A 27504-nucleotide genomic window follows, 5' to 3' on the forward strand; every position below is an offset into this window, starting at 1 on the left:
TCTCTTTTTTTTTTTTTTGACAGGGTCTTGCTCTGTCACCCATGCTGAAGTGCAGTGGTGCAATCACGGCTCGGTACTGCCTCATCCTCCCGGGCTCAATTTCTCTTCCCACATTGGCCCCCTGAGCAGCTGGGACTACAGACACATGCCACCACTAATGGCATGTGCCTGGCTAATTTTTATATTTTTTGGTTTTGTTTAATTTTTTCTTATTTCTGTAGTTTTTTTGTTTGTTTGTTTGTTTTTTTTTTTTTTGAGACGGAGTCTCGCTCTGTCGCCCAAGCTGGAGTGCAGTGGCCGGATCTCAGCTCACTGCAATCTCCGACTCCCGGGTTCACGCCATTCTCCTGCCTCAGCCTCCCGAGTAGCTGGGACTACAGGCGCCCGCCACCTCGCCTGGCTAGTTTTTTGTACTTTTTAGTAGAGACGGGGTTTCACCGTGTTAGCCAGGATGGTCTCGATCTCCTGACCTTGTGATTCGCCCGCCTCGGCCTCCCAAAGTGCTGGGATTACAGGCTTGAGCCACCGCGCCCGGCCTTATTTCTGTAGTTTTTGGGGAACAGGTGGTGTTTGGTTACATGGCTAAGTTCTTTAGTGGTGATTTCTGAGATTTTGATGTAATTTTTGTATTTTCTGTAAAGACAGGGTTTCACCATGTTGCCCGCACTGGTGTTGAATTCCTGGGCTCCAGCCATCCACCCACCTTGGCCTCCCAAAGCATTGAGATTACAGGCATGAGCCACTGCACCCAGCCAATGAGATCTTATACAAATATTTTTAGCTTACTTTTCAAAAAGCCTATGTAGTAAATATCTTATGTTGAGTATATATCTATCTAGTTTTAATTGCATTTTTTCAGTGTGTATGTATATTGTAATTTATTTAATTAGTTCTCCATTGTTGGACTCTTAGATTTTTGTTCTAGTTTTTCGTTAATAATACTGTGCTGAGCATCTTAGTACATTTTTCTGTATTTGTCCAGTTATTTTCTTCAGATAATATCTACATACGTAGTTGCTGTATGAAAGGTTATGTTCTTTAAAAAATCTTTGCTAGTCTCTGAGATAAAAAGAATACTCTGGTTTCAGTTCGTATTTGGTTATCGGTAAGGTTTATTGGCCATTATTTATTTATCTTTGTGAATTACCTATTTGTATCCATTGCCCATTTTTCCACTGCGTGTCCATCTTTGTATTTTGATTAGTGAGGTCTTTTTATTCTGAAGAATGTTAACTCAGGCTAGGTGAAGCGGCTCACGCCTAGAATCCTAACGCTTTAGGAGGCTGAGGCAGGTGGATTGTTTGAGCCTAGGATTTCGAGACTAGCCTGAGCAACATGGCGAAACCCTGTCTCTACAAAAAATACAAAAATTAACCTGGCATGCCAGCACGCACCTGTGGTCCCAGCTACTCAGGAGGCTGAGGTGGAAGGATCACTCGAGCCCGGGAGTTCGAGGCCTCAGTGAGGCGTGATTGTGCCACTGCATGCCAGCCTGGGTGACATCATGAGACCCTGTCTCAAAAGAAAACAAAAAGATTAAATCTTTGTCATATGTTTCAAATATTTCCCCCAATTTACTCCATGTATCTTTCGTAGGTTCATTTCCCCACTCACTGCCCACTGCAAAACTTTAGAGTCAGATGCTGCCCAGACTGCTGAGTCACCATTTTATTTATTTATTTATTTATTTATTTATTTATTTATTTATTTTGAGACGGAGTCTCCCTCTGTCACCCAGGCTGGAGTGCAGTGGCTCGATCTCTGCTCACTGCAACCTCTGCCTCCCAGGTTTAGGCAGTTCTCCTGCCTCAGCCTCCTGAGTAGCTGGGATTACAGGTATGCACCACCACGCTCGGCTAATTTTTTGTGTGTTTTTAGTAGAGACGGGGTTTCAGCATGTTGGTCAGGCTGGTCTCCAACTCTTGACCTCAGGTGATCCACCCACCTCGGCCTCCCAAAGTGCTGGGATTGTAGGCGTGAGCCACTGCACCCAGCCGAGTCACCATTTTTAATGGCTGTGTAATATTCCTTTAAGTTGGGTGTACTGTCATTTACTTTATTAGCCTCAAATTTTAGGGATCCCTCGAGAAAGTCTAAGCGTGTCATTCTATGCTTTTTCAGTTGTTCTCTCTACTTTTTTTCTTCAACCAGATGCTAACCCTGAGGTGACGATGACAATGCTTCGCTGGATCTATACAGATGAGTTGGAGTTCAGAGAGGACGATGTGTTCCTGACTGAATTGATGAAACTAGCAAATCGGTTTCAGCTACAGCTCCTCAGGGAGAGGCAAGTCACAGCAGATATATTCAAGCACCTCAGATGGTGGTGGCTGTGCTTTAATTATGCTGAGCTCTGGAAAACAGCTTCTTCTGCTAATGTAAATAACTTCACAAGGTGTTCCTTTAAAGGCGATGGTGGGGAGAGAATTTGTTACCTCCCTTGCTTTGTGTTATTTTGTGGCTAAATTTTGCTAAAGCTTTTGCTCTTCTCTTTTCTTTCACTGGTCTGTTACCTGAAATTACATAATTGTATAAACTGAAAAATTAAATATGAAATAATATAATCCATTGTCCAAACTTCCAGCTTTCCTTCCCTTTCTGTTTCCCTTGACATTTTACCCTATTTTCTGATACATCGAGTTGAATGAAATCCTTAGTCATAATCTCATTGTTGGAAACAATGAGTGCCTAAATGAATATGTGAAAATATTGTCCAAATAAGTGTCATAGCGAGTGTTCCAGAGATCTCACTTCATTTAAGTGACTGCATTTTAGGTTGTCAAGGAGACAGCATGCTGTGTTTTTATATTGCATTTTCTCTGTTGCTCTCCCAAGTTGGCATTTTAGAACAACAGAAAACAAAACGTTCACTAAATAATGTCAGACAAGAAGTCCGGGAGCATCTGTCTATTGGAGCTGTGGCTCTTGGTAATCAGCCTGGTGATGGAGTGTCTTTTTTTTTTTTTGAAATGGAGTCTCGCTCTGTCACCCAGGCTGGAGTACAGTGGTGCGGTCTCGGCTCACTGCAAGCTCCGCCTCCTGGGTTCACGCCATTCTCCTGCCCCAGCCTCACGAGTAGCTGGGACTACAGGTGCCCGTCACCATGCCCGGCTAATTTTTTTTTTTTTTTTGTATTTTCAGTAGAGACGGGGTTTCACCGTGTTAGCCAGGATGGTCTCAATCTCCTGACCTCGTGATCCACCCGCCTCGGCCTCCCAAAGTGCTGGGGTTACAGGCGTGAGCCACCGCACCCGGCCAATGGAGTGTCTTTTTACAGCATTTAGTGATCTCTTGTATTCCCTTGGGGGCGTAAAGGAATGGCTTTTCTCCTGGGTGAGCAAAGGGATGGTTTCAGTCATCAGGAGGCACTCCACCTGTGGCTGTGTTTTCCCCAGAGAGACTCTGCTGCCTAGAGCTGCTTGCCGTTTTCATCATGGGCTGGTGTTTTCCCGGGAGGGTTCACTGTGCCCCACGTGAAATCAGTGGACAGCTTACTCCTGTCTGTTACTGATGTGGGTTTGAGTGCATTTTCATATCTAAATCCTATAATTAAAACACAAAAGCAGGTCCACAGTCTATAGGCGCATAGAGCATGAGGTTATGAGCAGAGCTGATTTGTTACTGAGGCCATTCACTTAACTCTTTCATTTGTTTGTTTATTTGTTTGGGTGAGGAGTCTTGGTGAGAGTGAAATGAGACGGATTTTAATTAGATTGAGTATGATTTATGTCTTTATGTTTTTTCCAGACTTCCTGAGCTTTCTCCCGTTGACCTTGTCAAACTTGCTTATGTAAATTAAATTGCTTTGACAAAATGTCCTGGGGTTGGAGTAGTTTAGATAATTGTAATCTGTGTAATGGATTCTTTAATTAAACGGTTTGTTGTTTATTGACTGAGTAGGCTTCATAACTGTCAACATTACCAGATGCTTAATTTTGTATTGTTGGATGTGAGTATTGAGTTATTATCTGTCATGGCTTTCTTAAGAGCTGGAGTGGAAGACACCAGGAGTGGAGTCAAGTGTTAGCTTTTAAAGGGTCACAGAGTGCCCCCTGCTGTCCTTGGAAGGAATTACATGCTTGGGATAGTGAATGAAAGGGTCAAGGGTGCTGGTGACCGGTGATGGGTGACAGGTGCGGCTCGGTGTGAAGCAGGCGTTGCTCTTTTTGTAATGTGGGGATCTCGGTGGTTTGGGAATGCTGGCACTAATTTGATGAAAGTCTTTATAGTAAGAATTAATCAGGAAAATACTTCTTTTTCTTTTCTTTCTTTCTTTTTTTTTTTTTTAACCATAGAGGGCACACTGAAGAAAATACTCTTAATTTTTTGTTTGTTTTGTTTTGTTTTTTAGGCAGAGTCTCACTGCCACCTAGGCTGGAGTGCAGTGGTGCAGTCTCGGCTCGTTGCAACTTCCGCCAGCAGGTTCAAGCGATTGTCCTGCCTCAGCCTCCCAAGTGGCTGGGATTACAGGCGTGTGCCGCCACACCCAGCTAATTTTGTGTTTTTATCAGAGACAAGGTGTCACCATGCTGGCCAGTTGAACTCCTGACCTCAAGTGATCCTTCTGCCTCGGCCTCCCAAAGTGCTGGGATTACAGGCATGAGCCACTGCACCAGGCTATTTTAATTGTTTGTTTTTTGAGGCAGTTTTGCTCGTCGCTCAGGCTGGAGTGCAGTGGCACAATCTCAGCTCACTGCAACCTCCACCTCCCGATTCAAGCAATTCTCCTGCCTCAGCCTCCTGAGTAGCTGGGGTTACAGGCGTCTGGCACCACACCTGGCTAATTTTTATATTTTTTGTAGAGATGAGGTTTTGCCATGTTGGCCAGGCTGGCCTCAAACTCCTGGCCTCAGGTGATCTGCCCACCTCAGCCTCCCAAAGTGCTGGGATTACAGGCATGAGCCACACCGTGCCCAGCTAATTTTTTTAAAGAGAGAATTAATGTATACTAAAAAAAGGGTTAATTTTTTTCTGCTTACAAAAGTATAATACATGTTCAGTGTATGATGTTTGGAAAATACAGAATGATGTAAAGAAAAAAGTCATGTGTAACTAAATCATTGTTCTCCTTCTGTCATTTTTCTTTTCAATAATTTTTCTTTTTCCCACATCCACTCAAGAGTGATATGAAAACTAGACAGGAGCTTGTGGGACGTTTAAATATATGCTTGATTGTATATTTTAAAAGTCGCCAACATGGTAAAACCCTGTCTCTACTAAAACTACAAAAACATATAGCCAGGCATTGTGGCGGGCACCTGTAATCCCAGCTACTCAGGAGGCTGAGGCAGGAGAATCGCTTGAACCCAGGAGGCGGAGGTTGTGGTGAGCCTGGATCGCGCCACTGCACTCCAGCCTGGGCACAAGAATGAAACTCCGTCTCATAAAAAAAAGTTTTGGTTACTGTAGCCTTGTAGTATAGTTTGAAGTCAGGTAGCGTGACGCCTCCAGCTTTGTCCTTTTGACTTAGGATTGTCTTGGCAATGCGGGCTCTTTTTTGGTTCCATATGAACTTTAAAGCAGTTTTTTCCAATTCTGTGAAGAAAGTCATTGGTAGCTTGATGGGGATGGCATTGAATCTATAAATAACCTTGGGCAGTATGGCCATTTTCACAATATTGATTCTTCCTATCCATGAGCATGGTATGTTCTTCCATTTGTTTGTGTCCTCTTTTATTTCACTGAGCAGTGGTTTGTAGTTCTCCTTGAAGAGGTCCTTTACATCTCTTGTAAGCTGGATTCCTAGGTATTTTATTCTCTTTGAAGCAATTGTGAATGGAAGTTCATTCCTGATTTGGCTCTCTGCTTGTCTGTTACTGGTGTATAAGAATGCTTGTGATTTTTGCACATTAATTTTGTATCCTGAGACTTTGCTGAAGTTGCTTATCAGCTTAAGGAGATTTTGGGCTGAGACAATGGGGTTTTCTAAATATACAATCATGTCATCTGCAAACAGGGATAATTTGACTTCTTCTTTTCCTAACTGGATACCCTTGATTTCTTTCTCTTGCCTGATTGCCCTAGCCAGAACTTCCAACACTATGTTGAATAGGAGTGGTGAGAGAGGGCATCCCTGTCTTGTGCCAGTTTTCAAAGGGAATTTTTCCAGTTTTTGCCCATTCAGTATGATATTAGAGAAATATAGACCAATGGAACAGAACAGAGTCCTCAGAAATAATACCACACATCTACAGCCATCTGATCTTTGACAAACCTGAGAGAAACAAGAAATGGGGAAGGATTCCCTATTTAATAAATGGTGCTGGGAAAATTGGCTAGCCATAAGTAGAAAGCTGAAACTGGACCCTTTCCTTACCCCTTATACGAAGATTAATTCAAGATGGATTAGAGACTTAAATGTTAGACCTAATACCATAAAAACCCTAGAAGAAAATCTAGGTAATACCATTCAGGACATAGGCACGGGCAAGGACTTCATGTCTAAAACACCAAAAGCAACAGCAGCAAGAGCCAAAATTGACAAATGGGATCTAATTAAACTAAAGAGCTTCTGCACAGCAAAAGAAACTACCATCAGAGTGAACAGGCAACCTACAGAATGGGAGAACATTTTTGCAACCTACTCATCTGACAAAGGGCTAATATCCAGAATCTACAAAGAACTCAAACAAATATACAAGAAAAAAACAAACAACCCCATCAAAAAGTGGGGAAAGGATATGAACAGACATTTCTCAAAAGAAGACATTCATACAGCCAACAGACACATGAAAAAATGCTCGTCATCACTGGCCATCAGAGAAACGCAAATCAAAACCACAATGAGATACCATCTCACACCAGTTAGAATGGCAACCATTAAGAAGTCAGGAAACAACAGGTGTTGGAGAGGATGTGGAGAAATAGGAACACTTTTACACTGTTGGTGGGATTGTAAACTAGTTCAACCATTATGGAAAACAGTATGGCGATTCCTCAAGGATCTAGAACTAGATGTACCATATGACCCAGCCATCCCACTACTGGGTATATACCCAAAGGATTATAAATTACTCTACTACAAAGACACATGCACACGTGTGTTTATTGCAGCACTATTCACAATAGCAAAGACTTGGAATCAACCCAAATGTCCATCTGTGACAGACTGGATTAAGAAAATGTGGCATATATACACCATGGAATACTATGCAGCCATCAAAAAGGATGAGTTTGCGTCCTTTGTAGGGACATGGATGCAGCTGGAAACCATCATTCTTAGCAAACTATCACAAGAAGAGAAAACCAAACACCGCATGTTCTCACTCATAGGTGGGAACTGAACAATGAGATCACTTGGACTCGGGAAGGGGAACATCACACACTGGGGCCTATCATGGGGAGGGGGGAGGAGGGAGGGATTGCATTGGGGAGTTATACATGATATAAATGATGAGTTGATGGGTGCAGCACACCAACATGGCACAAGTATACATATGTAACAAACCTGCACGTTATGCACATGTACCCTAGAACTTAAAGTATAATAAAAAAAAAAAGGAAAGGAAACAAAAATAAAATTATAAAAAGAAAAAAAAAGTTTTATTTTTTTTCTATGTATCCTTTCTGTACTCTAAAGTTAAAAATAATAATTAAAAAATTCCCTTCGGGTGAAAGTTAGTCTGTCTTGCTGTTTTCAAAGAGAATATAGGAAGCAAGAATGTAAATTTCTAAATAAGATGACATGTTCTTTGGTTGCGTAAATCATGTCAGTTACTATTTATAATCTATCCAAATGGCAAATGGCACTCTGGAGATCCTGAATTGGTGACAGTGAAATGTCTGCCAGCTTTAATAAAAGATCTGCCTTCATGAAACATATTTGAGTCCCTTGGCGCAATGTCATTTGACAGTTAAAAAGGAGGTGCATGGAATTTTCAGGTTCTCAGCATTTGTCTGTAAAAGTGCTTTGTAAAGTGCTTTACAAATGTGCGTCATTTACTCCCTGAGATCTTCCTGTGTATTAGGCTGCCTGGTGTTAGGATGTTAGGAAGGCAGATTGATGTTAGTTGTAAAAATGGTAAAAGCTTCTGAAAGCTATCTGAAAAGAGGTTTTTTTCTTCTGGGATGCTCAGATTTCATGGCTGAGGTTAGAGTGACTTTGTCAGGCATTGCTGTGGTGTGCTGCAGGTTTGGAGAAACCAATGGTACAGAAAACTGAGGCTTAGAAATATAATGCTGTTGGCGGGGCGTGGCGGCTCACGCCTGTAATCCCAGCACTTTGGGAGGCCGAGGCGGGCGGATCACGAGGTCAGGAGATCGAGACCATCCTGGCTAACACGGTGAAACCCCGTCTCTACTGAAAATACAAAAAATTAGACGGGTGTGGTGGCGGGCGCCTGTAGTCCCAGCTACTCAGGAGGCTGAGGCGGGAGAATGGCATGAACCCGGGAGTCGGAGCTTGCAGTGAGCCAAGATCGCGCCACTGCACAGCAGCCTGGGCGACAGAGTGAGACTCCGTCTCCAAAAAAAAGGCAATATAATGCTGTTGTATGTAACTTACATTCTTATTTATTATTATAACTTATTAATGTAACTTACTTAAATATTGTAACAACATGATTTTTAAAGTGCCCTGGGAGAGATGCTTCCTTACACCAAGTCAGTAATGTTAATTAAAAACAAAGCACTCAGCCTGGCCATGGTGAAACCCTGTCCCTACTAAAAATACAAAAATTAGCCGGGTGTGGTGGTGGGCACCTGTAATCCAAGCTACTCTGGAGGATGAGGCCGGAGAATAACTTGAAACCAGGAGGCAGAGATTGCAGTGAACCAAGATCACGCCACTGCACTCCAGCCTGGGCGACAGGGCAAACTTCTGCCTCAGAAAACACCAGCAACAACAACAAAAAACCCCAAAGCTTTGACAGGTCTTAGTGTAAAGCAGGTGCTTGCATTTACTGCTAAATAGAGAAATGACTCCAAGATTGTATTCTTGCTCCTAGCCTCTCCTTTGTGAGATTTAGAAAGGCTGTTCTAAAAAAAAAAAAGTAAAAGAAAGGGTGTTCTGAGATGGGGCGCGGTGGCTCACGTCTGTAATCCCAGCACTTTGGGAGGCCGAAGCGGATGGGTCACAAAGTCAGGAGATTGAAACCATCCTGGCTAACATAGAGAAACCCTGTCTCTACTAAAAAAAAAAAAAAAAAAAGTACAAAAATCTGCTGGGTGTGGTGGCACGTGCTTGTAATCCCAGCTACTTGGGAGGCTGAGGCAGGAGAATCGCTTGAACCCAGGAGGCAGAGGTTGCAGTGTGCTGAGATCACACCACTGCACTCCAGCCTGGCGACAAAGCGCGACTGCATCTCAAAAAAAAAAAAAAAAAAAGCGTGTTCTGCATTCTGCCCAGGTCTTTCTCATGACCTTCCTTCCGCCATCACCCATTCCCACGGTCTTTTTCTACATCTGTTACCTAAAGCTCATCTGTTACGATTGGAAATTACCTGCCAGCTAGTTATGGTTAACAGTACTGAAATCCACTAATGTGGGTTATTAAAATTATGTGATTTCCTTTTGTGCTTTTTCCTTCGTAAAGGAATTCAGGCTGTAGAGACGAGAAGGGCTAGGAGAGGGACCTCAAACTTGTGAGCATATTTACTACATACCTCTAGCTGTGTTGAGTGTAACCAGTTCTCCTCCATCTTGACAAACACACAAGTATTCCTCAAACATCTGAAGTAGAGTAACATCTTTATTTTACAGAGGAGACAGGGACAGAGAGAGCTCAAGTCATTTGTCCCCTGAAGTTCAATGTGTCTCTACTCAGGTCTTTTTTTTTTTACCTCATTGTTTATTTTGCTCTGTCCACCACATTCTGCCTTTGTGATTAAAAGAGTTTTGGTGGAGGCTGCTGGCAGGGAAAACAATGGTAGATGTCAGGAAATCTTGTGAAACCATACTAGTCCTCTGTGGCTGCCCTCGGAGGTGAACCTGGTTTGCAGGGAGCTGTGGAGGCAGGGGAGGTGAAGGACTGTGCCCTGGCCTTCTTTTCCTCATAGACCTGGTTTCATGGGAGACTCCCTAAGGCTTCCAGGAATTACAGCATAGAGGAAGTGTGGTCTTTCCAATGCGGCATCTTCCAGACTACGATGTGGTCCTGCTTTTGCTACCAGAGACCTATTTGCCTGCCTTCAGCTCTCTCTTCTATGATGTAGTTGATGTTCTTTTTTTTTTTTTTTTTTTCAGGCAGGGTCTCTGTCTGTCATCCAGGCAGGTGTACAGTGGTGTGATCACGGCTCACTGTAGCCTTGAACTCCTGGGCTCTCACTTCAGCCTCCTGAGGAGCTGGGACTACAGGGACACGCTACCATGCCCGGCTAATATCGCAGTTGTTTTGGTAGAGACAGGATCTTGCTATGTTGCCCAGGCTGGTCTTGAACTCGTGGCCACAAGTAATGCTCCTGCCTTGGCCTCCCAGAATCCTGGGATTACAGGTGTGAGCCTCTGCACCTGGCCATGTTTCCTTATTAATGATTCTGAAAGAGTCTTGTTTTTGTTATTACTTGGCTTTATGAGGACATCCATTGTAGTCAGTTTTTCTCTATTTTGGTGTACTGTGGTTTTGTTGTTATAGTAGAAATCTGATTTTTTTGGTGTGGGGGATGTACTATGATTTGGCTACTTTTTCTAATTTTTTTTTTTTTTGAGACAAGTCTTGCTCTGTCACCCAGCCTTGAATGCAGTGGCACCGTCTCAGTTCACTGCAGCCTCTGCCTCCCAAGTTCAAGCAATTCTTGTGTCTCAGCCTCCCAAGTATCTAGGACTACAGGTGCGTGTCACCACGCTCAGCTAATTTGTTTTTGTATTTTTAGTAGAGACGGGATTTCGCCATGTTGCCCAGGCTGATCTGGAACTCCTGAGCTCAGGCAATCTGCTTGCCTCGGCCTCTCAAAGTGCTAGGATTATAGGCGTGAGCCACCATGCCTGATCGATTTGGCTATTTTTTTTCTAAACATTATAGATATTTTAGGTGGGTTTTTTTTTTTTTTTTAGGGGGTCTCGCTCCATCGCCCAGGCTGAAGTGCAGTGGCACAATCTCGGCTCACTGCAATCTCCGCCTCCTGGGTTCAAGCAGTTCTCCTGTCTCAGCCTCCCAAGTAGCTGGGACTACAGGTGCCTGCCATCACACCCAGCTAATTTTTGTATTTTTAGTAGAGACAGGGTTTCACCTTGTTGGTCAGGCTGGTCTCGAACTCCTGACCTCAGGTGATCCTAGGTGGGCTTTTAAAAGACAGCTATGTTGAGTTATAATTCACATACCATACACATACATCTTATGGGAGAGCTTTCTTTTCTTTTCTTTTTTTTTTTTTTTTTTTGAGGCAAGAGTTTTGCTCTTGTTGCCCAGGCTGGAGTGCAATGGCGCGATCTCAGCTCACTGCAACTTCCGCCTCCCGGGTTCAAGCTATGCTCCTGCCTCAGCCTCCCAAGTAACTGGGATTATAGACATGCACCAGCACGCCTGGCTAATTTTGTGTTTTTAGTAGAGATGGGGTTTCTCTACATTGATCAGGCTGGTCTCGAACTCCTGACCTCAGGTGATCTGCCCACCTCGGCCTCCCAGAGTGCTGGGATTACAGGGGTGAGCCACTGCACCAGCAGGGAGAGCTTTTAAGGAGGTGTTAATTATTGAGGCATAGAGCCTCATATTTGAAACTATTTCTAAGCCACACTGTTTGCATAATACAGTTGTGCTAGTGGGAACTAAAGCAGTGTTCCATACAATTAAATTTTCTTTGAAGGACAGAGGTTGATCCATTTTGTGCTTGATTCAACAGTTACCTGTCTATGTGATCAGCGAGTGTCATGTGTGTACTGTTAAGGCAGTTGGGGTATTATGCTTAATAAGTTTATTTGCAGGTTATTTTGATTCTGACCAGAACTGAGCAATGAAATATTATAATGAAATTCTAGTACTTTTTAAATATGGGAGACCAACTGTAATTTATTCATAACTACTTAGCTTACCCTTACCCCATAGTGTTATTAATAGGACGTAGCCAGCCAGTACACAGATGATCGCTTTGGTTTGTTCATTTGTGAATATATTTGTCCAGTAATACTGCTCATGATGAATACTCTCTTACAGATGTGAGAAGGGTGTTATGTCTCTAGTGAATGTCAGGAACTGTATTCGCTTCTACCAAACGGCGGAGGAGCTGAATGCCAGCACGCTGATGAACTACTGTGCAGAAATTATTGCAAGTCATTGGGTGAGTGAGAGGGTGAGGGTGTCGACAGAGCTCTCTAGCTGGCAGTCAAGAGACCGTGGCTTGGGACCTGGTTCCATGGAAAGTGACCTCTCTGGCACCTAGTTTTCTCTTGTTACACAATTGAAGAATAAATAGTTTGATTAGATATCTGTGAGACTCTTTTCAACTCAAATTCTGATAGTTCTGTGATTTCAGAGCAGAAGGACAAAAGATAGCTCAGGTCTGGCCGGGCACGGTGGCTTACGCCTGCAATCCCAACACTTTGGGAGGCTGAGGTGGGTGGACCACTTGAGGTCAGGAGTTCGAGACCAGCCTGGCCAACATGGTAGAACCCCACCTCTACTAAAAATGCATAAATTAGCCGGGCTCAGTGGTGCGTGCCTGTAGTCCTAGCTACTCAGGAGGCTGTGGCAGGAGAATCGTATAAACCCGGGAGGCAGAGGTTGCAGTGAGCTGAGATGGTGCCACTGCACTCCAGCCTGGGTGACAGAGCGAGACTCCGTCTCCTACCCCCGCAAAAAAGATAGCTCAGGTCCAGAAACAGTCTTGAAAGCATCGCCTGCCTTCACCCTCCATCTGTGGAAGCTGCTGATGAGCTGCAGGAATAGGGTGTGGCTCCGTGACTAGCAGACCCCACAGTTTCAGCAGCACGGTTTCCGAGCTTGCCCTTGTTCTCCTCATCAGGTGGAGAGCATCTTTAAATTTAGATTTCCCTTTCTTAGGTTGTTTCATCATAAAGAACAGTGTTTACATTTTTTATTTTTATTTTTATTTGTTTTTGAGATGAGTTTCGCACTTGTTGCCCAGGCTGGAGTGCAGTGGCACCATCTCAGCTCACTGCAACCTCCACCTCCAGGGTGCAAGCGATTCTCCTGCCTCGGCCTCCTGGGTAGCTGGGATCACAGGCATCGCCCCCACTCCCGGCCAATTTTTGTATTTTTAGTAGAGATGGGGTTTCACCCTGTTGGTCAGGCTGGTCTCAAACTCCCAACCTCAGGTGATCTGCCCTCCTCGGCCTCCCAAAGTGCTGGGATTACAGGTGTGAGCCACCGCGCCCAGCCAGTGGTTCACATTTTTTTGTTGTTGTTTGCAGTCTTAAAAAATTAGGGCTGGTGCTACCTTTTACAAATTAGTTTCTACGAATTGTTTGCTATTCAACAACATCATAGGAAAAGCCTTAGAGTTTCAGAAAAGGTGGCTAGAAGAGCTGGATTTTAAGGAATTGAAACCGAGTTGCTAACCTTTCTGTTAAAATACGTAGAAATATAGAGATTTGCAATAATAGCGACCAGCTGTGACTCAGTGGCGTGACTTGCTTGTGGAAGTTGGAATTGATTGATTTGCTAACCGCCGTCTTCCGGGGGGTGGGAAGAGGACTCCGTCCTCTCACGTGAGGCTCCCTCGGGGCGCATTCCAGTTAGAGGTAAGCGTGGCTTGGCTTTGCCACCTCACCGGGAGGCACAGCAGTGCCAGGGGAAAGAGTGAGGCTCAGAACGTCAGCCTTCTGGTTCCCCAGCCATTTAAGGACTGTCTGAACTAGAGCAAGTGATCTAATCTCTTTATGCCTTACTTTTTTCTTCTGTAAAATCAGGATAATCAAGTGCTTACCTCATTGGGTTTTGGGGAGAAGTAAATGAGTCGGGAAAGGTTAGGCCCTTAAAGTAGGGGCTGACTGACGCGTTTTAAGGGCGTACTAAATGATAGTTGTGTTTATTGCTTTGTATCTGTTCTGCTTTTTACTGTGTTGTGAATTGTTAGGATGACCTGAGAAAGGAGGATTTCAGTAGCATGAGTGCTCAGTTGTTATACAAAATGATCAAATCCAAGACGGAGTACCCGTTACATAAAGCTATCAAAGTGGAGAGAGAAGACGTGGTCTTCCTGTATCTGATTGAAATGGATTCCCAGGTACGGTAGCCACCTTTTCCATTCTTCATTTCCCGGAACTCTAACGCGCTTGTCTTTCTCCAGGCTGCTGCTCGCTTCTTCCGAGCCGTCACTGGCACAGTCTCTAATGTACGGATTTCTACTAAATAGTTTGTTCAAGGCTATCTGAGCTTTTTCCAACATGTTTCTCAAAATTCTTCCAGCCTTAGCCCATTGCCTAATTTAAAAACCTCTTATATGCTTTTAGGTAGTTTTTTTTTTTTTTTTTAAACGCTTCTTAACTTGCAGGTGCCAAAATTTGTATTAGTTTACTTTTGCTGCTATAATAAATTACCATAAACTTAATGGCTTAAAACAACACAAATGTATTGCCTTACAGTTTTGTGGGTTGGAAGTCCAGGACAGGAATCACTGGCCCAAAATCAAGGTGTCAGCAGGCTATGCTTCTTTCCAGAGACTCAAGGAGAATCCATTTCCTACTCATTTGGGTTTTTGGCAAAATTCAGATTCTTGCACTTACCGGATCGAGGTCCCCATTTTTCTTGCCGGCGGTCAACGGAGGGCCATTCCCACCTTTTAGAGCCCGCCACACATTCCTTAGCTCATAGTCCCCGGCTTTTGTCTTAAAAGCCAGCAGTGGTGGATCAGGTGCTTCTCATGTCACATCTCTCTGACTTGTTCTTCTGGTTCCCTTTTTCACTTTGAAGGATGTGTGTGGTTAGATAGATCAGGCCCTCTGTGGTTAGATAGATCGGGCCTCCTGGATAATCTGGGATACTCTCCTCATTCCAAGGTCCTTAATCATATCCTCAAAGCGCCTTTTGCCGTGTAATGTGACATGTTTACAGGTTCTGGGGATTCAGACATGTCCATCTTTAGGGGGCTATAATTCTGCCCATCACATGACCTTGAAAGAAATGTAATGGCTCTTGACAGATGGGAACGAAGTCTGTTTTATCCTGGGTGTCCAGTGTGTGGGGAGACATTAAACTGCTGGGAAAAATGAGATGAGCACGCCACCGCCTTTCATGGAAGCATTAGCTGTTCACCATAAAGCTCTCTGAACCTCTGCCTGGCACTTGTGCCCCACAGCACTCTGTCCACATTTTCCTGGGGGCCCTTACATCATCTCCCACATTGTTTATGTTTGCTCTGTGGTCCCCATTAATACAGTACTCCCTGAAAACATGTACCCTGAGGAAGCCTGATAGAAGTTTATGAATGAAGTTGAATTTGGGGAGTAAGCAGTGTTGAAGTACTTAAATTTGACATTTGTATAAGCGATGATATTTCAGGGTCAAGGTGGGAGAAATGAAAATAGGTCGCATTCTCTACCCACTGGGCGCTAATTCACAAACATGTTCGTGTAGCTCCCTGGGAAGCTGAACGAAGCGGATCATAATGGAGATCTGGCATTAGATCTAGCCCTTTCACGACGACTGGAGAGCATTGCCACCACGCTGGTTAGTCACAAAGCTGACGTGGACATGGTGGACAAGAATGGCTGGAGCTTGTTACACAAAGGAATCCAAAGAGGTAGGAAGAAGTATATTTTCTATTTTTCCCTGCAGGCAGTTTTATTTTTATCCAAGTCATTTTTGAAGACTTTCTCACCTTGTTCCCACAATTCTCAAAGGCTTCTCTAGTCTGTACTCACAGGATACATGATTGAGAATTTGATCACTGGGTCAGAGGAAGCACTCAAGAGCTGTTCCCTGCACCTCGTTGGTTTGGCTGTTCCCAGTGCCAACAGCGCCCCGGGAGGAAAGGCTACAAAGGCAGTACCTTGTGTGAAGAAGCACCTTTACCTGTGAGCACTTACGTGTTTGCTTGTTCAGTGGGTCACTTGCTCCAGGAATTGTGCTAGGAAGGTTTTGCTTTTGTACCCTACCACAGATATGAGGATAGTAGCAAAACCATAAATGTTTAAACATATTCTTAGATTCGGGGTGTTCACTTTAACAGGCTAGACCTCTATTATGATAAATTGATAAAGTGTCATTGTGTTCTAGCAAAGTTATATGAAATTGTAGCTATATTTTGAATGCATTGTTAGTAGTTGGAAGAATATAGAAATGATAGACTTGAGAACAAAACATCTTTTTCTCCTTTTTTTTTTTTTTTTTTTTTTTGAGACGGAGTCTCGCTCTGTCGCCCGGCTGGAGTGCAGTGGCGCGATCTTGGCTCACAGAAAGCTCCGCCTCCCAGTTCACACTGTTTTCCTGCCTCAGCCTCCCGAGTAGCTGGGACTACAGGCGCCCGCCACCACGCCTGGCTAATTTTTTTTTTTTTTTTTTTTTTTTTAGTAGAGACGAGGTTTCACCGTGTTAGCCAGGATGGTCTCGATCTCCTGACCTTGCGATCCACCCGCCTCGGCCTCCCAAAGTGATGGGATTACAGGTGTGAGCCACCGCGCCCGGCCGAGAACAAAACATTTTAATCTTAATGAATTAACTTGTCAAAGAAAAAACAATACTGGTTTTTTTGTTTATTTTTTTCCATAGTCTTACTAATTCGTAAGTCCCAAGTGAATCCTGACTGATTTTGCTTTGCAATGGTCATTTTTGACAGAGTGAAATCTGTATAGAGGTAGAGTTCCAGTGAGGAATGAAAGTGTTCCAAAGTGTCAAAGCGTTAGTTTTGTGGAGGGATGGTTGACTTGATTGAAGTACATTGCCATGGCCACTTTTTTGTTATTTACATGTAGATATCAAAGAGAGAATTTACTCATTTCGCTCCATCTTAATCTATATTTTTCCCGTTTTGATGATGCATTGTCATACCCTTATTGTCTATGCTACATTTTTGCCATTCACAAATTGATCCTAGTTGGTGGAATGTAGTTACATCAAGATGTGGTCCTGTGCCAGCTTTGTCCTTTTTGGGCAAAGGTTTTAATACAAGTATCCTTATAAGCCATGTGTTGGAGTGCTGAGCTTGCTGGCTGGTAGAGAGGAAAATTTTGCTCATCACTGGGTAGGAAATGCTTTGAGTATGTCAGTGTCAAGAGCAGATGCATTTTCCCCAAGCACCATTATGTGCCGTGCAGAGCCAGCAAGTACTTAGCAGTGAGCATGAAGCAGTGGGGAATAGTTCTTTCCCACACTGTTTCGTGTCTTGAGATGTTTATTTTGGAAACAAATACCCTGTTACTAAAAAAAAAAAAAAAAAATCTGAGAATTTTGTTTCTTTCCTCCCAGGGAGTTAATTCTTATGTTTGATGATAAAACATCTTTGAGTTATTAAATATTTTGGTGATTGCTTAGCTACGAGAATTGCCAAGAATTAGTGATACATTTTTGATGTTTATTTTCAGATGGTTTAATCCTCCACTCTGAGTTTATTAATTGCCTGCAAGTATGTGGATTACAGTGTGGGTATAATAAACGTGATTTTGCTAACTTTAGAGAGTGTCACATATTACGGTAGACAGAGCACTGGCTATCAAGCTTGTATTTACCAAGGTTTGAATCTCAGCTCATCTGTTTACTCTGTGGCCTTGGACAAGTCACATTCTGAGTCTTCCTTATCCATAAAGTGGGAATCACTTTTGCTTTATTGGTTTGTTCAGAGAATGCGAGGCAATGTTAGTGGTACACCCAGCATTGATTACCAGGGGACTGGCGGGGTCAACCCTGCCGTTCATCCCTTGCCCCTGCATTGGAAATGCCGTAACCAGGTCCAGTTCCTGTAGCAGTTTTTTTCACTTTAACTGTTAAGAGTGAAAGTCTTTAATATATGAGATTTCGGTTTAGTTCTGAGCATGCATTGGAATCTGTCAACAAAATAGTCAGTGATCATCCTAATAACCGAGTATAGCAGTCATTTTATCTAAAGAGTGGAACAGGCAGGCAGTGTCTCTGCGGGTGTCCACAGCGGGCACATGTTTGGCCGGAGAGAGGCCATCTCCTTGGATTAGCCTGATTTGAGCAAGAAGATGAGTCTTCACTTGATAAAAACAATTCTTCCTGAACTTTTGTACCTTAATAACCAACATCAGTCAGTGGATTTCTTTCTTCTTTTTTTTGAGACAGAGTTTCACTCCTGTCGCCCAAGCTGGAGTGCAGTGGCGCTATCTTGGCTCACTGCAACTTCCGCATCCCGGATTCAAGCGATTCTCCTGCCTCAGCCCCCTAAGTAGCTGGGATTATAGGCACCTGTCACCACGCCCGGTTCATTTTGAGTTTTTAGTAGAGATGGGGTTTCTCCACGTTGGTCAGGCTGGTCTCAAACCCGCAACCTTAGGTGATCCGCCCGCCGCGGCCTCCCAAAGTGCTGAGATTACAGGCGTGAGCCACTGCGTCCAGTTGACAGGTTTCTTAAGTAGGATGTTCCTGTTAATTATTTTTAGTAAATTTGAAAAGGATGCCGCCAACTGGAGCAGCATGAAATATGGTTTGTATTAATTGAATAATGAAGGCTGCTGGCTGAATAGAACTGTCAAGAAGCTGCATTGAAAGAAATATTGTATATGGATTTTTTGAGTGTGAAGTTTTTTGTTAGGAATAGTTTTATGTGGACAGATTGTAATAGTCATGCCTCATTTACCTGGCAGTGTCAGTGAATGAGGTGATGAAGTAACTGAAACTTTTAAGCACTGGTTTTTGTTTTAACTGTTTCTGATGATTTAAAGTCTTTCTAAAATGTGTTAACCATTTTCTTACTGACAGAAACCTTATAAACGGTGCTTGTGACATTTTCTGTTCCGTCCCTTTGTTCTGCTCTTCTGATATCAGTTGTCCTTTTCCTTTATGTACCCTCTGGGCTGACTTTCTTTTAATGTAAAACTTGACTAATTTTCTACTTCTAGTAATTTCTAAATAGCTTCTTTGGGGTGAATATATTTATATATATGTATGATTATAAGTAAAAACTGTATATTTGGATCTTATTAATAAAATAAATCTGATCCAAAGTCTATAATTCTTCTAAGGGGACCTAAGGATTTAAGATACAAACTTTTTTTTATCGTGCTATCCATCTGAATCCGATCATTCATAGGTTTTCATATACCTGTGCAGTATTGCCCAGTTTATCTTCTGTATGTTTGGTGTATTTTTTTTTTTTTTTTTGAGACGGAGTCTCGCTCTGTCACCCAGGCTGGAGTGCTGTGGCCAGATCTCAGCTCACTGCAAGCTCCGCCTCCCGGGTTCACGCCATTCTCCTGTCTCAGCCTCCCGGGTAGCTGGGACTACAGGCGGCGCCACGTCGCCCGGCTAGTTTTTTTGTAGTTTTTAGTAGAGACGGGGTTTCACCGTGTTAGCCAGGATGGTCTCGATCTCCTGACCTCGTGATCCGCCCGTCTCGGCCTCCCAAAGTGCTGGGATTACAGGCTTGAGCCACCGCGCCCGGCATGTTTGGTGTATTACACATTTTTCGTTAACCTATCTTGTCTTAGCTTTACTGTGTATTTATCTCTCTCTTTTTTTTTTTTGAAGACAGAGTCTTGCTCTGTCGCCCAGGCTGGAGTGTAGTGCTGCAATCTCGGCTCACTGCAACCTCCGCCTCCTGGGTTCAAGTGATTCTCCTGCCTCAGTCTCCCTAGTAGCTGGGATTACAGGCACGTGCCACTACGCTTGGCTAATTTTTGTATTTTTGTAGAGATTGGGTTTACCATGTTGGCTAGGCTGGTCTCAAACTCCTGGCCTCAAGTGAACTGCCTGCCTCGGCCTCCCAAAGTGCTGGGATTACAGTCAGGAGCCGCTGCGCCTGACCACTATGTATTTGTGTCTTAGTTTGGAATATATTTTAAGCTTAAAGGTAATGAAACTACATTATCCCTTCTCCCCTGAGTATCTCATATTTTGGACCCTTCTCCCCTGAGTATCTCATATTTTGGGCTTTTCATTAAGGCCCATTGTCCTAATAATTCTAAAGTTTCTTTCTACTCCCAGAATGTAAGTGGCTGTCTCTAGGATATTTAGTTCTATGGCTAATATATTGTTGTCTTTACATATTTTCTCCTATACCAAATCCATGCCGAGTTTGTTCATGCTACAGAGTAGGGCCCTCTGTGTATATGTATAAATGGATAGCAAAGGCCTGACCTAGCCTAGCCCCCAATATGCATGTTACCTGCTGCCTGCAGTGCTTTACTGCGTCTGTACTATAAAATCTAAGCTTTGATACTGGTAAAGATTGCACCCTTCTGCACCCCTTACCCCACCCAAAACGGGAGCAGAAGAATCAAAATATTTCAAGAGAAGGGACTTACTGGAAAATTGTTAAGTTACCTGAAGTCATAATTCTTTCAAATAAGAGCCTTTCTGATAAAGTAGAACCCAATAGCCCTAAGCAGTCAGTCCATTTTCTTCCCAAACGTTTCCCCAGGGTCTGTTTTGTGTAAGACAGTGTGAATACCAAAAAAAAAAAAAAAAAAAAATCAGACACGGGCCAATCCAGCATCTGAGGAACGAGTCAGCGTCTGAGGCCTCCTGGCTGCCCCAGTGCCAGAACCTACATTCTGTAGCAAGATGGGCCCTCGGAAGAAAGCATAGAGCAGATGGGAAGTATTGAAAACCAGACAGTCGACCTGGGTGCAGTGGCTCACGCCTGTAATCTCAGCACTTTGGGTGGCCAAGGTGGGAGGATCACTTGAGGCCAGGAGTTTGAGTACAGCCTGGGCAACATAGTGAGACCTCATCTCTACAAGAAATATTTTAAAATGAGCCAGGCAGGGTGGCATGCGCCTGTACCCCTAGCTCCTTGGGAGGCTGAGGCAGGAGGATTGCTTGAGGCTGGGAGGCTGAGGCTGCAGTAAGCCATGATGGCACCACTGCATTCCAGCTTGACCAACAGAGTGAGACCCTATCTCAAAAAACCAAAAGCCAAAACAAAAGCAAATGATTTTCTAATTTCATACCCACTGAGAACCAGATGAAACCTGTATATTCAAATGAAAATGTGCACAGGAATACCGGCAACAGACTCAAGAGAGCTTTAGCACTCCTGAAACTCCATTTTAGATGTTCAGACTGTAGGTGTGTAGTCAAAGGAGATGCAATGATCCCATAAGATATGAAAAGAAAACTTTGGAAGAGAGAAAATCGTCTCAGGTTGTGATTCAAAGGGGTCTGCACTCAAAATTCTAACAATTAGGAACCAAAGTGTCCTGATGCAAAGACAAAAGCAGATCGACTGTGGGAAGAACACCATTGCCTGCGGTCCATACCTTAAAGAAGTTCCAAGTTAGCCTCAACAATCCAGCATTCATCCCGAGATCACCCACATGTTTAAGGAGTATAGTCAGCTCTCATGGGACCAGCAAATCAAACTCTGGGATGTTGTTCCGCATGTTGGGGACCATCCAGCTGAAGAAGGGTGTGATTTGCAAGAAATTCATCCTGTAGACCTTGGTGAAATGGAGACGGAATCTGCAGAAAGTACCTCTGAATCCAGGCTCTTGGGTTAACTTGCTATCATCCGTCAGTTACACATGGGGACTTCAAGTTGCAAGTTGCAGATGAGTTTGATTTGGAAGATGTTTAACTGAACCCTTGAAAGACTTTCCAGGCCAGGCGCTGTGGCTCATACCTGTAATCCCAACACTTTGGGAGGCTGAGGTGGGCGGATGGCCTGAGCCCAGGAGGTCAAGACCAGCTTGGGCAACAGTAGCAAAACCCATCTCGACCAAAACCACAAAAAAGCTGAGTATGTTGGCGTGCACCTGTAGTCCCAGCTACTCAGGACACTGAGCTGGGAGGATCCCCTGAGCCCTGCAAGTCGAGGCTGCAGTGAGCTGTGATGATGCCACCGCACTTCAGCTTGGGTGACAGAGTGAAACCGTGTCTCAAACAAAACAAAACAAAAAAATCCCCAAAACCCGAGTTTCCTGGTGTGAGCTCATGGGTGCCACCTGGAGGCTACTGAGAGCAATTGCTTTCCCCCAGGAAGGCGTGATGCCCCAAGCCTTGTAACGGTTACTGTTCCATGTGTAATGATGCTTTGTTATTCTTGCCTTACTTTCTTTTTTTCTTTTTTTTTTTTTTTTTTGAGATGGAGTCTCGCTCTGTCGCCCAGGCTGGAGTGCAGTGGCCGGATCTCAGCTCACTGCAAGCTCCGCCTCCGGGTTTACGCCCTTCTCCTGCCTCAGCCTCCCGAGTAGCTGGGACTACAGGCGCCCGCCACCTCGCCCGGCTAGTGTTTGTATTTTTTAGTAGAGACGGGGTTTCACCGTGTTAGCCAGGATGGTCTCGATCTCCTGACCTCGTGATCCGCCCGTCTCGGCCTCCCAAAGTGCTGGGATTACAGGCTTGAGCCACCGCGCCCGGCCGATAAATTTCATATATTTGTAGTGTGTTTGCATGTTTTAAATTTTAAATATAACTAAATCCAAGGAAGACTGAACTTTTAATCTTACAACAAATTTAATTGCTTAATCCTTGTCATCCTCCAAGTTAACTTGACAAGTATACTTTAACTGGTTTTTCACAAGTATTTTTAACACTAAATGGCCACTTGTCAGATTGCTTAGTTCTGAGCTTCACCATGTATTTGTAGAACCAATCTAGAGTCAATTTCTCTTTACTAGTGTCTGACAGTATTTTCACAAATGTATACTGTGAACATCTTCCTCTTAATTCTTGGCCTTTTGTCCACATGTCAAGGTAGTTTTTTTCACTTCTACAGAGCATAAATAGTCAAAGATGGTAAATGAAGCTATTAAAATTAATGGATTTTGGCCAGGTACAGTGGCTCATGCCTGTAATCCCAGCACTTTTGGGAGGCTGAGACAGGTGGATCCCTTCAGCCCACGGGTTGGAGACCAGCCTGGGCAACATGGTGATACCCCATCTCTACTAAAAATATAAAAAAATAAGCCAGGCATGGTGGCATGCGCGCTTGTAGTCTCAGCTATTCAGGAGACTGAGGCAGGAGAATCCCCTGAGCCAAGAAGTTGAGTCTGCAGCGAGCCATAATCATGCCAGTGCACCAGCCTGGGTGACGGGAGTGAGACTTTGTCTCAAACAATAAGAAGAAGAATGGATTTTCTGTGAGTTATTCAACCTTTGTTGAGTCAGGATCTCTCTCTGTCACCAAGGCTAGAGTGCAACGGCACAGTCATGGCCCACTGCAGTCTCGAACTCTTGGGCTCAAGCGATCCTCCCGCCTCGGCCTTCCAAAGCCCTGGGATGTTCCTCAGTGTTGATTTGATATCTGTAAATAGTCCTAGGTAGACTCTGTAATACCGCCAGAGTTAAGTCAGTGGAAGGGATTTAGAAAGAAATTTTGTTTCCACAACAAGGTTGTTTACCATGTGAAATTTTTGTAAATAGTAATGTGTACAGATACTCTGTTCAAATGTTTCATTGTAAACTTCTTGTTAAGTCAGTTAAGTGTATATAATGAAATTATAAAACTAAAAAGAGACAGGGTGCAGTGGCTCACATCTGTAATCCCGGCACTTTGGGAGGCTGAGACAGGTGGTTTGCCTGAGCTCAGGAGTTTGAGACCACCCTGTACATCATGGTGAAACCCCGTTCCTACTAAAATACAAAAAATTAGCCAGGTGTGGTGGCATGTGCCTATAGTCCCAGCTACTTGGGAGGCTGAGACGTGAGAATTGCTTCAACTTCGGAAGCGGAAGTTGCAGTGAGCTGAGATTGTGCCACTGCACTCCAGCAAGGCTCTGTCTGGAAAAAAAAAAAAAAAATCTAAAAAGAAAAGAAATTTTATAATAATAAAACAGACTTGGGATTACTCTGAGTAGAACCTGTATGCAAGAACAGCAGAATGGGGGTAGTGTTGCTTAGTTAGGTACAAGCTGTGGTCAGGAAATGAGAAAGAGAGAGGGAGAGAGAGAAATTGTTTGGGGAGGGATCCTGGAAATCCTTTTGAGAGATGACCCAAAGAGGCCTTTGAAGAATAGAAGCCTAGTATTCTTTTTTTTTGAGATGGAGTTTTGCTCTTGTTGCCCAGGCTGAAGTGCAATAGTGCGGTCTCAGCTCACTGCAACCTCCGCCCACTGGGTTCAAGCAAATCTCGTGTCTCAGCCTCCCGAGTAGCTGGGATTACAGGCAGGCACCACCACGCCTGGCTAATTTTGTATTTGTAGTAGAGACGGGGTTTCTCTATGTTGGTCAGGCTGGCCTCAAACTCCCGACGTCAGGTGATCTGCCCGCCTTGGCCTCCCAAAGCGCTGGGACTACAGGCTTGAGCCACCACACCTGGCCCAGCCTAGTATTCTCAAACAGTGAAAGGATACTGAGGTGAGGAGGCACGACAAGTGATAACAGGTAACCAAAAATTGAGCACAGCCTTTTGAATTCGTCTGTAACTCCATGATCTCAATGATGAGTTTCCACTTACAGATGCCCCAAGAGGTTCCTTCAGACACATCTAGTTATTGCTCTTTTGTCTGCAGTCACTTTCTGCTGCCTCTTGAGGAAGCACTGGCCAGAATACTTTGCCCTGAGTGTTGTCATGTGTTACTGTTTCTTCTATTATTTCTTTTCAAGGAGATCTCTTTGCTGCCACTTTCCTCATTAAGAATGGGGCCTTGGTCAATGCCGCTACACTGGGTGCCCAGGAGACGCCATTGCACCTTGTGGCCTTGTACAGTTCAAAGAAACACTCAGCAGATGTGATGTCTGAGATGGCGCAGATTGCAGAGGACCTTCTGCAGGCTGGTGCCAACCCCAACATGCAGGACAGCAAGGGGAGGTAAGCTGGGGAGCAGACACTGTGCCCTTAGCACTGTTCTCAGCTTGTCTTACGGTAGCAGGTCATTGGCATACGGGGAGTTCATGTTCTTTAGTTTGGCATTATTCAGTCTGATTTGTATTAAAGTCACAGACATTGATGTATAGTAGTAGTGTCACTACTAAAACCAGAGGCATTTGGGGAAAACATTTCCGTCCTGGGTAACTGAAGTCATCGAGGGTTTTTTTGTTGTTGTTGTTTGTTTGTTTTTAACTGTGTCAGCATCTCACTCTGTCGCCCAGGCTGGAGTGCAGTGGTGTGATCTTGGCTCACGGTAGCCTCCACTTCCTGGGCACAGGTGATCCTCCCACCTCAGCCTCCTGAGTAGGTGGGACTACAGGCACGCACCACCCCACCTGGCTGATTGTTGTATTTTGGTGGAGACAGGGTTTTGCCATATTGTCCAGGCTGGCATCAAACTCCTGGGCTCAAGCAGTCTTCCCACCTCGTTCTCCCAGAGTGCTGGGATTACAGGCGTGCGCCAGTCTTCGAGCTTTTAAGCAATTTGTCTCTTCATGTTTGAAGGAACCAGAGTGGTCATCTAGTCCAGGGCCTCCAAGGGAGCCTTGTAGCGTTTCTTAGAGTTTAAACTATCCAAGTGTGAAGAACTACCAAGCAACCAGACAATCTGTTTTATTTCTGTGAGGTCTAATTGTTAGAAAATTCTAATTGTTAAACCCACTTTTACCTTCTTGTAAACACTCCCACTTTATCTGCACAGCTTGCTACCTTTGTCCATAGCACAGCCCTTTGCATATTTAACAGTAATTACTGTGTTCATTTTGCCCATTTCCAGAAATACTTAGTTGGGGATTCCTTGTGGTTTAGGATCTAGGAAAAGGCTGCTTGTCTTGGGACAGTGGTGTGAGGCTGTGAAGGACGGTTAAGCCACCTGAATCACTGACCATAGTTGGGACCTGCTTGTCCTTACAACAACTCAGTATTTTATACCTTTGAAAACCCTCTCAAAAAAGAAAAGATTTTTTGTAAAGTTTGGTTGTCAGATAGGAAAATGGACTTGTGTGATAGGGAAGGTACACAAATAAGATGTAGCGTCATGAAATCTCAATATCGTGATAATTACCTTATTTCCTAAAATAATTGCATCCATGTCCCTGCTGTTGATTCTTTTATTTTTTTCCTCCAACAGCAGTAAACTTGCAGTGTGTGTGTGTGTGTGTGTGTGTGGTGTGTGTGTGTGTGGGGGGGGGGGGGTAGGTGCAGCCTTGGGCCCTGACTCACAATGTATGTGTGTGTGTGTGTGTGGTAGGTGCACCCTTGGGCCCTGACTCACAATGTGTGTGTGTGTGTGTGTGTGTGTGTGATAGTTCCACAGTGCCAGTCTCCTGCAGGGCTCCTGAGTGCTACGTGAAAGCAGTGAAAAGAGGTTAAATGCAGCTGTCATCAGTTCTCTCCTGTTGCTGTGCTGAGTGTGTTTGAGAAGAACAGAAAATTATGGGGCCAAGTTTCTTTTCCGAATTGATGGAGAATAGATGAGGGAAAATCTGCACAGCTGTGGCAGAAGCTGCTGTGTTTGAGAAAATCATGTCTGTGCCTTCGGGGGGGTCGGGATTGAGTTGGGGAGCATTTGAGATGGCTTCCTCGAGCTGCTGCTTGTCCCTTTTGGCCACTGAATAACGGTCACATATAAGCAGATCCGTTTTCAGGTTTTGATCCTGGGTCATGGTTTTAGAAGCCTTGTAGAAATGTGGAGTTTCTTGTGGTTGGGGGCTCTGCCTGGGATTCGGGGTGCCTCTTGCCGTGAGTCGTCCTGGACAGGCCTGTCCTGAATTGACCCTTCTTCTTTTTGGTCCTGCAGGACTCCTTTGCACGTGTCCATCATGGCCAGGAATGAACATGTGTTCAGCCAGCTGCTGCAGTGCAAACAGTACGTAGGGAGACATGCACAAGTGAGAAGATGGGTGTGAGGGGTGTGAGTGGAAAATCATTCTTCTTTTTTTTTTTTGAGACGGAGTCTCACTCTGTCGCCCAGGCTGGGGTGCAGTGGCCGGATCTCAGCTCACTGCAAGCTCCGCCTCCTGGGTTTACGCCATTCTCCTGTCTCAGCCTCCTGAGTAGCTGGGACTACAGGAGCCCGCCACCTCGCCCGGCTAGTTTTTTGTATTTTTTAGTAGAGACGGGGTTTCACCGTGTTAGCCAGGATGGTCTCGATCTCCCGACCTCGTGATCCGCCCACCTCGGCCTCCCAAAGTGCTGGGATTACAGGCTTGAGCTACCGCGCCCGGCCAAAATCATTCTCCTTAAACACCGTTAGTGTCGCATATATTAAGAAGTTAAAGTGAGCTAAAAGATGTGTCGTTGAAAACGGATAAAGAGGAAGAACGAGGTCGTTGTCAGTCTAGAGTGTCTCAGAAAGATTGGAGATGCTGTTGACATTGCTTCTGCTTTTCAGACTGGATTTAGAACTCAAAGACCACGAGGGCAGCACGGCTCTGTGGCTCGCAGTGCAGCACATCACCGTGTCTTCTGACCAGTCCGTGAACCCCTTCGAAGATGTCCCCGTGGTAAATGGGACTTCATTTGATGAGAACAGCTTTGCAGCCAGACTCATCCAGCGCGGCAGCCGCACGGACGCACCTGACACAGCGACAGGTAAAGGACAGGCCACCCGAAGGGGCGATGCGGGGATCTGCAGGCGCCGGGAAATGGCCTGTAAATGCTTTCACCGCAGATTTAGAAATGGAAC

The 27504-nt window shown here is 44.4% G+C and overlaps 1 protein-coding gene across 6 annotated transcripts in view; it reads left to right on the top strand.

Annotated features, from left to right (window-relative positions):
* The window catches only part of ANKFY1 (ankyrin repeat and FYVE domain containing 1), a 102413-nt gene that overhangs the window by 44808 nt on the left and 30101 nt on the right, over positions 1–27504 (top strand). For all 6 annotated transcript variants that reach the window (XR_004430888.1, XM_033185040.1, XM_033185038.1 and 3 more), the window contains 7 exons: positions 2152–2287; positions 12086–12209; positions 13968–14117; positions 15467–15632; positions 24554–24758; positions 26617–26685; positions 27211–27410. Coding sequence is in view for 5 of the 6 variants with exons in the window: in XM_033185040.1 (XP_033040931.1) it covers positions 2152–2287; positions 12086–12209; positions 13968–14117; positions 15467–15632; positions 24554–24758; positions 26617–26685; positions 27211–27410 (1050 nt within the window). In the remaining variant the exon portion in view is untranslated. The remainder of the gene's footprint in view (positions 1–2151; positions 2288–12085; positions 12210–13967; positions 14118–15466; positions 15633–24553; positions 24759–26616; positions 26686–27210; positions 27411–27504) is intronic.

This window comes from Trachypithecus francoisi, unplaced genomic scaffold, assembly GCF_009764315.1.
Source record: "Trachypithecus francoisi isolate TF-2019V2 unplaced genomic scaffold, Tfra_2.0 Lachesis_group20, whole genome shotgun sequence".
Taxonomy (NCBI): Eukaryota; Metazoa; Chordata; class Mammalia; order Primates; family Cercopithecidae; genus Trachypithecus; species Trachypithecus francoisi.